Consider the following 16541-nt stretch of genomic DNA (forward strand, 5'->3'; position numbering starts at 1 on the left):
AATAAGTTAAAATGTCCAACAATCACTTTTAAATAAGTTAATGGCAGACGGTGCTTTTTTATCCAATGCTATCAAGCACCCCGTTAGCAGGACCGTTAATAAATTTATATTGTGGTGGTTGAAATGTAGAAAAGTGGTTGGAGATTAAATTTTGAAGAGGAACATCGTGGGGAGTGATTGATCCAAAATTGTAATCACCACCCGCACAAAAAGGAGAAAGAAAATAACCCAACTAAGAGGTGTTTCCGGTAGTGAAAAATTTGTAAATTTTTATTTGCGGATAAAAAGTTGTTAAGTGTTTCCGGTAGTGAATAAATTATTAAATCAAAAAAGTCAAGTTATTTCCGGTAGTGAATAAGTTGTTGATAAGATGTTTTGGTTCTCCTCTCTGAAATAATCTCTCTAAAATTGACTGTTTCATCGTCCGTGCTTTTTCGTCTTTAGTGATTTTTTGTCAAATTTTTTATTTATTTTATACTTTTTGAATGTACATAGTGTACCTCTATTCAAAAAGTTAAAAAATTTGTTAAAATGTTAGAAAAATTTACTAAAGACGAAAAAATACACAAATCTATAAAACTTTTTTATCTCAAAACTGCAAACCAAACACTCAAAGAAACTTACTTAAAACTCTATTTGGTAAAGTTGCCAGATTTTTACTGTTTTGCATTTGCTTTTAAAAAATAAGAAACGAGTTTTGTTTATTTATTGAAAAATAAAAACAAAAAGCATGTTTGGTAACCATAATAATTTAAAAATAAACGAAACGAAAGTAAAGAAGAAGCATGTTTTTAATTCAATAATGTACTGGATGTTTCAAATATTAAGGCCCCGTTCCAGAACACCTTCTTAAAAAATAAGTACTTATTTCATATTTTCAAACTAAAATATAATGTAAATAAAAAATAATTTTTTTATTTTTGTTTTTGCATCGTATAAAAGATCTCGATAAGATCTATCAAACAAGATCCATATTGCTCGAAAAATTATTTGCCTAAACACGTTATTTTTTAACTTGAAATTGCCTTCTTAAAAAATAAATACTTATTTTTAGTTCCGAAACGGGGCCTAAGTACTAGAATTGATTACGTTGAGTTAGAACACCGAACAGTGATCCAAACATTTTCCAGCACACATATCGTCATTTAAAGAAGGCTGCTACACACACAAATGAAAGCGCACAGATTGTGCACATTTTTTTTTGCGGGGCCCACCACGAGTCTCATACAAACGATCCGAGCCGCTCAATAAATGTACAACACTTTTTCCAAGGTTGTTGTGAAAAATCAACTCAATCCAATACTTGTATGTTCTCGATCCAATCAACAAACTTTTTATTGAGATTTTTGGATAATGAAAAGTTAAATGATTTGATCGACCATCTATAGATATCGAATTGAGCTGATTTTTTATAAAAACCCTTGAAAAAGTATTTTACATTTACTGAACGATTTGAATCATTTGTGTGGAACCCGTGATGAATCCCAAAAAAAAAAAAAAACTGTGCACAATCTGTGCAAAAAGTCTGTGTGGATAGACTTTCTATCATTTAAATGGTAATATAAATTACAATATGTTATGCTTTCCAAAATGATAGTAAAACTTAACCAATCTTCCTCCAATGCAAGCAACTATTATATCTTCAATTTCCTTTTTAAAAAGTCAAATCCTAATTCCATATACGATAAAAACCTTAGACATATAGTCGATGACAACAAAATACTTTTGCAGATCATATGATTGTTTGACCTTAGAGACATAAAGCTCCATATTCAGAAAAGTCAAAAACGTCATTTACTATTACTATTTTCCGTTAACGGGATCATACTTACCAAGTCTGACAGGGGACGTCAGCGCAATTTCAGATAAAACAGTGGAGGTCAGTGAAATTGTCAGTATCCTCAAGAGAGGTGATTGCAATTTACCCAATTCTATTTACTTGTTGCGTTCACCTCTTCATCCCTCAAGAGATACAGAACTTGAACTCTAAACGAAATATCCAAAATGTTTACCTGCAAATGCAATCACTAAAGCAAACATCACTACCCACAAACTCAACCATAAAAATCGATGAACAGTTAAACTAACAAAACAACAGAGACTCTGAACGTTCCAGAGGAATACTAGTTTTTTCCCTTATCATGAAGCAGGAGAACAACTGGAATGAGTAGATAAGTATTCCAACAAGTCTATACACTTCACCGCTATTATATGGTGAATGATACAAATTGTCAGCTACGTAAAAATCTTCTGCATCCTATTGCAACCGTCTGACAAAGGAGAATAAGCTCAATGTAGAAGAATTCAAAGCTCTTTACACAGCTGCTGAACTATTGGACTAGCTACAGCTCAAGATATGGTGTATCTAAATGGTTAGGACTACTTCCTACTACAACAAAACGACAGATCAATTAATTGGTCAAATCACCACTGCTATCATGGGTAACTGGTTTCATGGTATCACCATGGTTGGCCTTTCCCTCCAAGCCGCCGCGCAAGCTCCCAGTCCTTTTTCACTGAAAAAGGGAAAGAAAGAAAAAAGATGCAAATTTAGACGGTTTGAAGCTCAATGTACAGCTAGTAGAAGAGCCAAATCAGCAACATTGATAAAAGCTTTAAACATCTAAAACATAAGCAGTGACCATTGCGTGTATTGCAGTGCCGTACTAAGTGAATGTTAATGGTTAAGGAGTCCAAATGGTATCCCCTGAGCTATCCTTACCATTTCTGTGATACCCTCGTCCTTATTTAAGAATACCAAAATAATAATGAAATGGAAAACGTAAAACTTCGATCACAGTGGGTAATTGTTGAGAGCAAATAGCGGCAAACAAAATTTCTGAAAGTGAAAATCAGCTGCTATAGTCATTTGCACTCATAATAGAGTTGTTTAATATAGCAATCAGATACCAAAACTTAGGAAAGGTAGTATCTAGTGTTGGCTCCCATTAATTAAGGATGCCAGGGGTCAAGCATCATTCGTCCAAAGTGGCAGCTCTCGGGTTTGACCGCTGGTTCTATGCTTACCATTGCACAAGACCAGGTCTACGGATACAAAATTTAAATAACAGTTTTTCTCTTTTGTGTTAAAGACCAATGAACAAATGCTTTCATACATAGCCACCAACCACAAAAAAACAAGAACATGAAAGATGAGACTTGAGGATAATAAAACTAATTCTTGAAATAATCCCTATCAATTTTCTCACTTACTAAGAGTTACACGTTTTGCATGGATGGCGCATAGCATTGCATCTTCAAACAAATGAACCAAATAATCCTCAGCTGCCTACAAAAGTGAGCAGCAAAAAGTGACAACCCATTAAGGCATAAAAACTACAACATGCATCTGTATCAGCTACTCACTGTGATGATCTTACAAAACAATAGGCAAGGATTTGAACCAAGAAATGGCACTTGAACGATTGAAATCTAGAGAGGCGTAGCTGTAGCTAATTAGAAGTAGTTGTACTGAAGCTCAGTTGAGATGATGACATTGATGAGTGCATATATTGTCAAATTGATAAAGCATCTAGAGTCTTTCTATCTGCCGAACAGTTTTTATGGAATACGAGATAGAGCATGTTCAAGAATAAACACCTAATGAACAGCTCGCTTGATGGCTAGATTAGTTCCAAGAATCATGATGGGCGGCCTCTAGAAGTTGTTGATACAAACATAAAGTTATGTCTTTATTTTTATGAACAGACACCAGTTTGAGCGACAACAGCGCCATACATAATTTGTAATAATGATTGACTGATTTTTATTTTTATTTTTGCTATGCAACGATTGACTGATTGAGTTACAGGAAATATAAAAAAATTCCAATCCAGATCCATATGTAATAACTGAAGTAGGCATATGGTTTCTCCATGTTTTCTCGTTCTGATGCCAAACTAATTACTGATTCGTCACTGTTTCAACTTTCAGATTCGTGTGATCAGCTCCACGTCAAAATGCTTTCATTATATGACCATATAGCATCTGCCACCTCCATGCACTCACTCAATTAGTTAAGGAAACTAACTATTACAGCAAGTTCATTGCAAACTAATAATGTTGTGGCAAAGTCCCAACCATCATAATCAGTTGACCAAAAATCAAAGAAAACTCCACGTCCATGCACTCACTGAATTAGACAAGGGTACAATACCTCCTGAAGCGCCACTAAAGCTTCAGCTGTCCACCGAGTGATTTCGGGATTCATAAAGTTGCTAATCTCTTTCACCTGCCATAAATGATGAGAATTGTAGTCTATATCAAATAAAATCTCGCACTAAGATCAAATGGGATGAAGTAAACAAACTCAAAAAAATTTGCAAGGATCTGCAAGTAAAATTCAGATCTTCATATTAGATTCGATTCACACACTAGCAGGTATCCTTCGAAACAATCTGCCTGGTATGGTGCTATAGCCTATGGGAAACTGCATTAGTCAAGCAACCAGTAACAAGTGTAAGAATTCTGCAAACCCTCATTCACTAATGCTCATTGTTCACCCCTTTCCTTGAGCTCACTCTTTGCAATTTTTGCAGTAAAAAGGTTGTGCACACTATACTCCTAAGGAACAAGGTTGTGTCCCTTTTGTGCCCTTAACAACAGTAAGCTCTTACTTATCACTGAAACGTCCTTACAGTAATATGATAAGTTGATAGGGAAATGATAATGCCAAAACTGTTTTTGCTAATGCCAAAACTATTGTGCATAAAAGTCTTGTACTTTGCACATGGTACAAGCTTTTTATGCACAACACTTTTGGCATTAACAAAAACAGTTTTGGCATTAGCACCACCCAGTTGATAAAGTTAATAGTAGGAATCTGTCAGGATAGCTACTATATAGTTTTCTTTCAAACGGTAGATAAACAAAGCATATTAGTACCATTCTAGTGGGCACATCCGCAAAATTTTGGATCACAAGGTCATTAGCATTTTCCAAAAGCGTAGTCTCCATTGAAATTAGTTCCATCTATCTAATTGAGGCATGGAATTTGGAGTTGTTGAATTAAAACACGGAAATCAGAATGGTGTCACTTTGATAAAACAAAAGAACTTTGGAATCTACTTCAGGGACTTTACTTTACCATAAGCATTTGACATGGTAACATCAACATCTGGATTCGTAAGGAGGAAATAACATGTACTTAAAGGTAATGGTTTTGGGGATTCGATGCCTCAAACCATAACATGAACTTAAGTTCATAGGACTAGTTGTGAGACCACGCTCATTCTATCTAATACATCTTATTGTCCTCTTGTTAGCAGTCAATATCAAGAATTCAAGGACGTTAATCTGAGATAGCATGAATGGCATTAAATCTCATTTCAACATTTCTCTGAACAAGAAATACAAAAACCTAACAGAACATAGCTGTATTTGAATATTACATGGGATAAATCATAATACTGATCTACTTAATGTAATTCACAATCAGATGACTTCTGTTTAACGGACACATGCACACATATAGATAGCTAGAGAGGTCACAGTTCGGATAAAAGAATATACACAGAGAAGTATATAATAAGGCATGCACCCCTGGTGGCTTTGCTGTGAAAAACAATTGATGCAATTGAAAGAAGATGAAGAATGAAAAAACGAAGCATCAGAATCTGAAGTGCTTGAAAGAGGTTGAGAAATCAAAAACTAAAGCAGTTTAGAGGGTAGTTTCAGCATTCCAAATTACATTACATGCTCCAAAAGAGCATGTTGCTCCTCCATTAAAGTTCTTGGAATGCTATGCATACATGTGTGTGTGTGTGTGTGTGTGTGTGTGTGTGTGTAGGGAGAACGCAAGAAAGACAGAGAGAGCTCACATTTCTAATGAAAGGAGCAGCTGGAATGAGAAGTTGTGTTGACTTCTGCAATCTCCGAATCTCCTGAAGAGCAGCTGTACCTGGGCGCTTTCTCCTCTTTGTTTGCTGGCTTGAACCTGAACATCAAATGCCCAAATCATTCTAAAAAAGAAGCTTACAACCAGCGCAAATAAGTACTACATCATCATCCCCAATTCGAACAAATACACAGGGTAACAGCAAACGAAAAAAGAAAGACTAAATGTGAACTCACTTGGAGGAGCAGCCCTCGGACTTCTTCTCATAGGCGTCTGCCAAAGAGGGTAAAACAGCACAATAATATTACATCGAGACTCTAATATAGATAGACGTAGATATAAAACGAAGTGGTCCAGTGTTCAATTTCAACAAATTCCTAATCGCGTAGCCGTATTGCAACTGGAGTGGAAGGTGAATTGGAGCTGTATAGGTATTATTGGGGACACTAATGGATTTCAAAACACTCCTATTAAATAGCCAGTTTAATTCCATAATGACAAAGCTCCGAATATCGACATGGAAGTGTGCATTCATCAAAACCTAAGTTGTAGCTACTCTCATAGTCTTAGAAGGTCAGACCCCTTCACTTTTAGACCTAATAAAGCTGAAAGACGTTCCCATTCATACACGCACACAACTAAAGGTATAGCTATGTTAAGCTGTGTGAAGTAAAACAAGAGAAAACATAGATATTAAATGCAGCTAGATATTAAAAGCATAGAGAGGGAGAGGGAGGGAGAGAGTACCGAACTAGTTCCAGCGGCTGCTGCTGCTGCTGCTGCCCATTTAGTTGTTGTTTTAGAGAGAGAAACATATTGGAGTTAGGGTTTGAGAAATCAGGCAAAATGCTCGGGAATTTGAACAGAGCAGAGTTGTAGAGAGAGAGAGAGAGAGAGAGAGAGAGAGAGAGAGAGAGAGAGAGAGGTGTACCGGAGGGACGACGGGGATTAGGTTTCCGTTGGGCCACATGCTTGATCCTGGTCATGGTTTTAACGAAATGCTCCTCAAAAACTGATTAAACTTGTTCTTCTTGTCTCTAATCTGAATGAGGATTTTTCAGACTGAGAGATTCAGAAGAGATCTTGGGATTTTTCTCTGCCTTCCTGTTTTTTTTTTCCCGAATTTCGAAGAGTATGTTAGCAGTCTGTGAAAAACACAAGAAAATAGATTTCCCAAGCGCCCAAAAAAAAGAAGAAAAAATTCCCGCTCGATTTTACTTTCGATTTTTTCAACGGGATTATGCTTTTCTAGACACACGGAGCGAAGCCGTTTGCGAGAATTTTTCAATTCGGGTTTTGGAACCAGATTCATAAGGGCGTCCATAATTGTTGGGTTGGGTCGGTTCGGATTTTAAGAGAGGTTTTTGAGAACAATGAGGGAAGATAGATAAATAAGGTGCGTAGAAATTTTGAAATCCCAAAATGATTAAAGCCGTAATTCAAGACCCAATTTATATGGGTTTAAGGCGAGGGCGGAGGACCTGAAGGGAAGACCTAAAACGAATAAGGAATTTTGAGATTGTGCACAAGAATTTGGAAACCCCAAAACGAATAAATAGATGTATATGAAAGACCTAAAACGAATAAATAGATGGATAGAAAAAATTTATTAGAAATCGTGCACAGAAATTTTGAAACCCCAAAAAGAATAAGGCCGTAAATTCAAGGCCCAATTTATATGGGTTAAGGTTAGGGCGGAGGAACCGAAAGGAGGCCATAATTCAAGACCCAATTTCTCTTCGGTACCCATGCCCTAACCTTTCCAAGAAATAAACGGAAATTACTACTAGGTTTTTGTTTTGTTTAGTTTTGGTAGTGGGTGGAGAGAGAAATAGGATAATGATTGAAGAGATATGTAATAATTGGAGAGAGATAAAGAGAGATGAGAAAGTAATAATTTGAAAAATAGAGTAATGATTGAAAAATTAAACTAAAACTAAACTAAAATGGTAACCGAACAAGGATTTTTCAAGTTATATACCCCCGTTCCAGAAATTTTCTTAAAAAATAAGCAGCTTATTTCACATTTTCAAACTAAAAAATAATGTAAATGAAAAATAATTTTTTAAATTTTTTTGCATCGTATAAAAGATCTCATCGAAAACTTTCCAACAAGATCCATATTTCATATTTTTAGATTTAAATAAGCCTATAATTTTTGAGTTTGAAATTGTCTTCTTAAAAAATAAGGACTTAAAACCCGTTCTGGAACGGGACCAGTCCTATTGAAACTTTATTTTATAAACCCGTCCAATAAGTTCATTGATTTTTCTGATACTCCACAATCACTAGTAAAAATATACTCTATTTTTCTAGTACTTAAATTGTCTTCCAACGGAAGAAACCTACTATTTAAGGAATGGGAGGGGTTGTAGTGCACCCGTCGCACTACACGGTGTAGTGCGGTCGATTCGGTCATCCATCTAGGCACGAACGGCTCGGATTTAATCCGAACTCCTATAAATCTTAGCCGTCTATTGTTCAGATGAAAATTTGAGCCGTCTATTGTCGAGATGGACGGCCGGATTGACCACACTACACGTATAGTGCCGGGTGCACTACAGCACCCCGGATCCACTCTTTAAATAGGCCATTCAAATCACTCGAGAGCTGGAAATTAAGGAGATGGGTCTTAATTAAGGAAGCATTCTCTCAATGGCATTATAAGAAGGAGATTGGGCAGTTGTCATCTGTACGTTGTTATATGCCCAGTGTCAAGGTTGCCTTTGGTGCTTAAACAACCGCTTCAACTAAAGGAAATTTTGAATTTTAGGCTTGGCATTAGATTTTCAGATTCAAGACCAAATATCAAAAACATGAGAGGCAGCAACTTAATTTTTGACAGTTGAACAACTCTTACAATTGAAAATACTATCCGCCAAGTGTTCTGGAAATTTGGTATATCCATGTTCCGATATGTTTCTGGACATTGAATTCTTTGAAACTTCTAAAGAATTTAAATTTTTTAACTTAATCCAATGGCCTGAAATGCTTAGGAATAGAGGTACAAAAGAATGTTTCCCCACGTTAAGGTCAACTTGGGGATTGGATTGCTGGAGCGTGACACTCTCAATTTTCTGTGTGGTATCTTGGGGAATAACAGAGGTTAGAGAAATCCCATCTACTCGCTGACCACAAATCCTGAATTAAGTTCATTCAAAGGTAGCCCTCAACTAGATCCCTTAACCCCTTTGGATGGAGTGATTTCATGACAAAAGAAAAGAAAGGATTGTGGTTTCTAGCAAAATCACTCATTTGGATTGAATATTTTGGTGAGAAATGGAGAGAAAACTACAAAAATAAAATATTTTGATTGGCCATTTCTTCTCTCACCCAAATTTAGTAAGAAATGACTCTCCTTTTTATCCCACCATCCAAAGGGGCTAAGGGGCCATGGCCAATAGGACCATTCCTAGTAGCTTTTTTAGATCTGTGCAAACATTGGAGGGCCTTGAGGAATAGTGTTCCTTCTCCAATCTCCGATTCAAATGGGGCATACGTCAACATTCAGCATCTCAATATATGTAATACCTCGCAGTCCCAAGTCTTTTCGTTTGATCACAATATTCTCACAATTAACTAAGTGAATTTTCTTGTGATCCTCGAGCCACTTACGAAATCATGGTTAGTTTTATCAAGAGCATTGACGATAGATTTATGGAAGCAATGGGTTTGCAAGAATAAGCATGTATAGCCGAATTAATCAGAGTCTACCTGCCATGACAAGCATCTAGATTTCCAACAATCCAGCTTATGATTGATTTTCTAAATGAAAAACTAGTACGTATGCTTATCGAGTTTGGTGTGGTGGATTGAGCATCTCATGTAAAGCCCCAAATCATTGAATCAGTGGATTTGAAGGATGCTAGACAAGCGTTTTTGTATATAGTTCATATTGTCTGAAACAAATGACTTCAATTTTATGAAAGTTGATCTTCTGACCAAGATAGTGTAAAAGTTTTTACCCGTAGAACTAATCACAAGATTTAGATAGGTCATGGAGTTATTAATGGTAATTAAACTCAAGATCTTCAAGTTTATAATTGATCTCAAGTAGCAATCGATGAGCCTATAGAGTGTGTTTATTTCTCTTGTAGATTAATATAAATTACAAAGAAAATATTTTGCAGCTTAACTAATGTGTTTTAAGTTGCATGTGCTAGTGTACTTCATGACATGTACATATAGTTGCCTATGTTACGACTAGTACTACTACTTCGATAACTTTCTTTAGACATCTTCTCAACCACACAAAAGCAAGCTAAAGTCACCACCCCCATCCAATGCCAACATGATAACAAAACCTCTGATTTCACTAGCTACGTGTCACACCACAACTGGCCAAAAGCTCATCCCTCCTGCCAACGACTCTCTTCCCCACACTCAAAACTACCAGCCAAATTGCACCGGGACTCAAGAAAATAAGGCCGCCTTCACATTGAACAGTAACTGCCAAAAAAAGAGAGAGAAAGATCCAAGTCATCCAACTCTAATGGTGGTTAAGGCAATTCTACCAATACTCTGAAACCTCAGAAGCAGTCTTTGTGATTATGCTATGGAAGCCCTCAATGCAGTAGGATTGACACCCCTATCTGTTCTTTCTGAAAGAAGAACAGAACCCAGAAAAATCTCATCACTCCCAACCTCTTCTCCTATCAAATTCCCACTTTCTGTCAATTTTAGCCACAACCCACAAAAAATCTCAAAGAATTTCAGCAGAAATCTTCATGGGGGTCTATTGCTGTTGTCTTCAGTTCTTAGTTCTGGGTTTGCTCGGGCTTTGACATACGAGGAAGCACTTCAACAATCAGCAAGCTCATCCCCTTCTGTGGAATCTTCTGAGTTTGACTTTGGTGGGTTTATTGATAGTATCATTAATTTTGGAGTAGAGAACCCTCTAGTTATAGCAGGTGGGGTTGCCCTTTTAGGGGTGCCCCTAGTTTTGTCTCAGGTCTTCAGTAGCCCTAAGCCATGGGGAGTTGAGTCTCCAAAAAATGCTTATACAAAATTGGGTGATGATTCCACCTGTCAGTTGGTTGATATAAGGCCACCGGTTGAGGTGAGGCAAGTGGGCAGTCCAGATATCCGGGGTTTAAAGAAGAGGCCGGTGGGGGTTGCGTATCGAGGGGAGGATAAGGTAGGGTTCTTGAAGAAGCTTTCTTTGAAGTTCAAGGAACCAGAAAAAACCACATTGTTCATTCTAGACAAGTAAGTTTTCGACCCACAATTTTTTAGTAGTTAATTGCCCTATATAATAATATGCATTGTGCATTTTACTTGTTAGTTGTCAGTAGTTAATTACCCAGTGCAATAATATGTACTACCGTCGTTTGTGTGAGTTCGATATTTTGTAGCGGAGCCACACGAATATTTTGTCTCGTGCATCGAACGAAAACGACGCTAGTTGATAGAAAAGAAACCCGGAGTGTGTGCTATCCCTCAGGAACAACATGAGTGTTGGGCAAATCCGGACTGTCCATGCTCTACAATGAACGACTCAGATTGTAACAAATATTAAATCAAATTAAATTACTTGAAAAAAACTAAATCAAATTAATTTGTAACAAAAAAATTCAAATATTGTACCCGTTCAATGCTTGAGATAAAAAATTAACATTAGTTTTTTTCAACCATGTGTATCGAACGGGTACAACTCTAGTGATAAAAAATATAATCTAATTTTTTTTTGTCTCATGTTCGATGCACGGTAACATTAGTCTCATTCTGTACACTAAATGACATATGTTGTGTAAATTGAATTTAGAGTACTACGTGACAGTACCTTGTTGGGGCATAGAATAACTTTTCATAAGTTTCTCTCTCTCTCACTCCCACGTTCCCCTCCCCCCTCCTTTTCTCTCTCTTCCCCTCCTCCACTCCCACGTTTTTCTCTCTTTCATTTTTTTAAAAAACGAAACTCTAAATTCTAAGAATTTAAGATTGAGGGTTGGGAGCTTTTTGGCTTCAACTACATTTCTATACTATATTGATAGATAGATAGATAGATTGCCCAGTGTAATAATAGGTGTCACTGACAAAGAAAGTTGACATTGTATATGATATAATTGTGAGGTTACCTATCAACCCATAGATTGTTAGTTTGTTGCATGATATGATAAATGAGTTATGCATCATTGAATTTGGGTGGAAGATGAAAACCATAGTTGAAAGAATAAGTCGTCGTTTGTTTTTTTGGAGAAATTGTGAATTGGGTGAATTACGGATTGAAATTTGTAATTCATTATGTGTAATTAAGGTGAGGATAAAGCGGAAAATCAAGAGAAAATTTAGGATATGAATTTAAAATCAAACCGAGAATTGAGGAGGAAAAGAAGAACATCTTTAGCCATGCCTATTGTGGTAATGGTTAGACAATGATGCAAATTTGGTGAGAGATACAAAATCCCTGTGTCAACAGCACTCACATAGTGTCCAATGGAATGAAAAGGAATAGACTAAGCAATAACTAGAACAGAAAGGTTATGTCCATTGACACATCCAACATGGGTTCTACATTGAAGTCCTTTTCAGTTTATACTTAAAAGAACTTTTTTGGCGGATCAAAAAATTTCTGAAGGTGTTATGCCTCAAGAGAAACTGATGTACAGACAATGTTTCCACTTCAAAGTCAAGGGAGTTTTCTTAACGAAGCTCAATAAGCAGCGGTTCAAGTTATCGAGTCTCCTCACATGGATGCTGTTCCAACATTAGCAGCCTACGAAGGGCATTATCTTTCATTTTTATGGAATATCTTTGGTTAAATAAGAATTTGTTAGTGCACAGATACAAAAGGAGAGCGGGAAAACGAAATAGATTCCAGATTTTACATACCTGAACTTAAGAGACATTAGCCATACTTCATTTTTAGATAACATTTGAGAAATTATCCTCTTTTTTTCCCTCAACGCCAGACAAGAAAATCAAAAGATATTAGAGGTTTGAGTTGCATCAGATCTTCTCCGTGCACCAAAAGCATAAGCTATTTATTCTGCAGAACAAAGGTTAATTAATGAGAAATAATCTTAGAATGACAAACTTGGACACCTGAGCAGTTACATGAACAGATTCAGAGCTCCAAGTGTCCTAACGTATGCAACTGAAAATGGCATCAAACAACGTGCTCAAGGCGGCAAGCCTGACAAGAAGCTTCTTCCATCTAGTTATTCATTTCCTTTCTCCCTCCTTGCCTCTTTTATTCTTTCTTTTATTTTATTTATAATCATAGGTTTCTTCTTCTTTTTTTCGATTGAATGGTGTAAATATTTTACGGGTTTCCTTCTGCTAGCTAACACATGCAACTAATGCTGTGAGTTTGTGATGGAAGCCAGATTCGATGGGAACTCTGAACTGGTTGCAGAGCTCGTCACCTCTAATGGATTCAAAGCTGCTTATGCCATAAAAGATGGCGCAGAAGGGCCCCGCGGATGGATGGTAATTACCATTCTCATTTTCCTACTTGGCATCCAAGTTTATTTCGTTATATTTTCGGTTTGATGAAATTTCAAGACGAATCTTTGTGTTTGCAGAATAGTGGTCTTCCTTGGATACTACCACAGAAAACATTGAGTCTTGATTTGAGCAATTTGACAGATGCAATTGGAGGTGCAATCGGAGTATGTATTTTCCCCTCATATTTGCCTGAACACTCTGACCTCTTTCTCCATTTCAGCAATCAAGTATTGTTTTCCAGTTTCATATCCCATAATCTTGAAACAAGTGTTATTTTCCATTGTTAATGAAGTGTTGAACTACAGTTGATTGTTTAGACTGGAGAAAGTATATTAGTATAATTATTATAAGGTAGTAATTGTATGAATTTATCAATCCCTTGAGAAGTGAACCAAGTTGACTGTTTCCCTCTTTGAGAAATCTGTTACCCTTCAGTCAAAGCTTTAACAGCATGAGAGGATTTGGATGCCAAGTTTAGCATTCAGGAGAATAAACTCTTTTAGGTAGTTTTTGGTTCGCTGAATTGATTAGGAAAAGAATGGAATAGTGTTGTGGTCTGCCAATGGAATGGCCCTTCACCTAAAATGCTGATTGATGATTCCATTTCTAGTTGCATTCTGTTATTTTATTGAAAGAACCAGACTTCAGAATTAGGATTCCGAGAGACTGCGCATTCCATTCCAGTAAACCAAACACAACATTAGTGACATATCTCTTATCAAAGATGATGTAAAAGATTCCTCACCTCACCATTGAAACAAGCACAAATCTAGCTTTTTCTTTTCAGTTGAAATAAATACATCAGTGGATACACATCCTATATTTTCAGCTATGCGACCAAAATGCAAATGACAGATTCCTGGAGTCATTTTGGCTAATTGTTTGCGACATGTTGATTTTTCAGGAGGGCTCTGATGCATTATCTCTTACCCTTGGGATTGCTGCTGCTACGGGATTAGGTTTATTGGCATTTTCAGAGGTTGAGATTTTGAGACTCGGGCTTTCATTATAGATTATGCATTTTCTAAGTCTTGTGCAATTTTTTGGACAAATTCGTTGTTGATGTTTTTGCCATATCTTTTTAGGTAGAAACAATACTCCAACTTCTAGGCTCAGTTGCACTTCTTCAAGTTATCAGCAAGAAGCTCCTTTTCGCAGAGGTTTGTTGAGTTAATTAGAATTTTATTCTTCTGTTTTCACTATAGAGCTTGAGGAGTGGTTTTCATCTTTGGGACACAAAAATCTCTCTCTCTCTCTCTCTCTCTCTCTCTCTCCACACACACACACACACTCGTGTGCAGGTCCCATATGCACACATAGTGGGTGACTCATGCACTATGTAGAGCAACAGTTTGAGCAAATTTCAAATTGTTTGGATGATGAAAACCTAACCAGAATTCCTCAAGACTTGCCAATGCTATACATCTCTAGTTATTTTCATAGTAATATAGTATAAATGTCTGTGTCGTGGAATACGCTACTGGTTTGTTTCTTTTCTTGATTCGACAATCAAGGTGTCTGGGCCAGCTTACGCACACATCGACTATTCCCCTCCCCGGTTCGGTCAAAGGCAGGCCATCCACGCCGGGACTGGGGATTCGCAAGATAATCACGTATATTTGAAGTGCTAATCATGTAAATTTTGCATTACTGTTCAGTGATCAGATTGTGAAAGTATTGTTGGTTGTTATGGTTGAAATGTTTGGCAATTATGAAAATGAATATGAAGTGAAATGATGAGCATTATTGTTTCAAAAAACACTGTTTCTGAGAAGCGATTTGCCAAATATTGGCAAACAGTTCGAAGTGTACTTTGTGAGTAGAAAGATTAGGTCACTTCCATTTTCCATGACAGGACCGGAAGCAAACTTTGCAACAAGTTGATGAGTTATTGACAACCAAAGTTGCCCCCAAAGAACTTGGAGATGATATAAAGGTACTCACGAAGTCCTGACTCTCAGCAATGGACCGTTTCAAATGTATTTGACTTTCCATTTGGAATTTATGATAATTACTATAATAGTCCATGATCTAATATCCTAAACACCGATTTTCTTTTTCTAAAACCCAGCAAATTGGGAGGGCCCTTCTACCAGCCCTTAATATTAGCAAGGCTCTTCCGGGACCTGTGGAGGAGGCAAGCCCTACCCTCACTGATGGGTCCTTACCGAAAGTAGAAGCAGCTGCTGAACCTGCTCCCAAAATCAATTCAGTCTCCAAGGAAGAAGTCAAAGCAGAATCACTTCCTGGAAATTCAAGACCACTCTCGCCATACCCATTTGTAATTCTCGTTTTCACCCTCATAGTAGCCTTTATATGCTGTTTTTGGTACCCTTATCATGGATTTATGGTTCAAGGGACAGAAAAATGGCAGGGAATCCAAAGAGTTCGCTTTGTTATCTTCTTGCCTTTCCTCAGAATCTTTCGCCATGGTCTTTCTTTCTTTTGTGGGAAAAATGAATTCCTGCAGAGTTTTTTATACATTAAATACATCGAGAATTTCTATTTTGATCTTATGTTTCCAATGCTTTTTCTTTCGCTCTTCATTAATCTCTCTCCATACCCTTTCTTTCTTTCTTTTTCTGTTTTTCTTTGGAAAATGCTGTTCTGCAGAGTTCTTATGTAGCAAGTACAATGAGAATGATGTGGCCGTGGCATTTTCTAAACAATGGGCTGTCTTGGTGGGTCTTTTGGTCTCAAATAGCAAACGTTAAAACTCACATCTGCCGTATCAGTTTGTATAGTTCCTGTATAATTTTCCTGTGATTATACAGTTCTTCTATTTTTTGGGGGTAGTAGTGTCGAGTAACTGTTTTTTCTCTCTCTTACCTCTTTGGTTGCAGTATCCAGATTTGAAGCCTCCAACATCTCCCACCCCCACGCAGCCATAGAGATGCAACTTGAAATTGAAGTCTCAGGTACCATGAGTTGTAATGTATGCTCCTCCTCAGTATAATTTTTTGGCTTACGAGTTCAAATAGTTCCTAGTTTGCCACAATCTTATTTTTTTTGTATTTCTTGTGCTACTCATTCTAGTATGTTTCTTATGTAAAGGTGGTTGTTCTACTGGCTCAACTTTTAGTATTAATAGAAATACTTCCAGGGTTATGTGGGGTGTAATATACAATAAAAGAGAAAATTTTGCGACATGTTAATCATGAAGTACCCTCAGTTGAACTCAGATTATTGTTCATTTAAAGAGCACTGTTGTTATTATGCATAAATTGCCTCGGCCTCCCCTCCCCTCCCCTCTCCC

General features: G+C 37.0%; 2 protein-coding genes across 5 annotated transcripts; one reads left to right on the forward strand and one right to left on the reverse strand.

The window, feature by feature from the left end:
* Positions 1-2099: 2099 nt before the first annotated feature.
* On the reverse strand, positions 2100-7138 carry LOC131298030 (histone H3-like centromeric protein CENH3). 3 transcript variants are annotated; one of them, XM_058323314.1, is made up of 7 exons: positions 6768-7138; positions 6584-6606; positions 6073-6109; positions 5820-5935; positions 4157-4231; positions 3214-3289; positions 2100-2516 (listed from the first exon to the last, which is right to left on the reverse strand). In XM_058323314.1, the coding sequence occupies exons 1-7, from the start codon at positions 6820-6822 to the stop codon at positions 2461-2463; spliced, it is 438 nt and encodes a 145-aa protein (XP_058179297.1). In that variant the 5' UTR covers positions 6823-7138; the 3' UTR covers positions 2100-2460. The 3 variants fall into 3 exon arrangements, with proteins under 3 accessions (XP_058179297.1, XP_058179280.1, XP_058179289.1); XM_058323297.1 differs by having other exon boundaries at positions 6584-6612; XM_058323306.1 differs by having other exon boundaries at positions 6584-6609; positions 6768-7136.
* Positions 7139-10132: 2994 nt separating this feature from the next.
* On the forward strand, positions 10133-16466 carry LOC131315091 (rhodanese-like domain-containing protein 4, chloroplastic). Of its 2 annotated transcripts, XM_058344271.1 has the most exons (8): positions 10133-11044; positions 13165-13267; positions 13363-13449; positions 14190-14264; positions 14371-14445; positions 15141-15221; positions 15357-15566; positions 16129-16466. In XM_058344271.1, the coding sequence occupies exons 1-8, from the start codon at positions 10392-10394 to the stop codon at positions 16174-16176; spliced, it is 1332 nt and encodes a 443-aa protein (XP_058200254.1). In that variant the 5' UTR covers positions 10133-10391; the 3' UTR covers positions 16177-16466. The 2 variants fall into 2 exon arrangements, with proteins under 2 accessions (XP_058200254.1, XP_058200176.1); XM_058344193.1 differs by having other exon boundaries at positions 10222-11044; positions 15357-16466.
* The last annotated feature ends 75 nt before the right edge of the window (positions 16467-16541 follow it).

The sequence above is a fragment of the Rhododendron vialii genome, chromosome 1a (genome assembly GCF_030253575.1).
Source record: "Rhododendron vialii isolate Sample 1 chromosome 1a, ASM3025357v1".
Classification (NCBI taxonomy): Eukaryota; Viridiplantae; Streptophyta; class Magnoliopsida; order Ericales; family Ericaceae; genus Rhododendron; species Rhododendron vialii.

Coding starts and splice junctions, on each gene's coding strand:
- LOC131298030 (XM_058323297.1), bottom strand. CDS start 6,822: ATGACCAGGATCAAGCATGTGGCCCAACGGAAACCTAATCCCCGTCGT. Junction 3,290..4,156: donor CTTTAGTGGCGCTTCAGGAG/GTATTGTACCCT, acceptor TCACTTTTGTAG/GCAGCTGAGGATTATTTGGT. Junction 2,517..3,213: donor TGCAAAACGTGTAACTCTTA/GTAAGTGAGAAA, acceptor TCCCTTTTTCAG/TGAAAAAGGACTGGGAGCTT.
- LOC131315091 (XM_058344193.1), top strand. CDS start 10,392: ATGGAAGCCCTCAATGCAGTAGGATTGACACCCCTATCTGTTCTTTCT. Junction 13,268..13,362: donor AAGGGCCCCGCGGATGGATG/GTAATTACCATT, acceptor TTGTGTTTGCAG/AATAGTGGTCTTCCTTGGAT. Junction 15,222..15,356: donor AACTTGGAGATGATATAAAG/GTACTCACGAAG, acceptor TCTAAAACCCAG/CAAATTGGGAGGGCCCTTCT.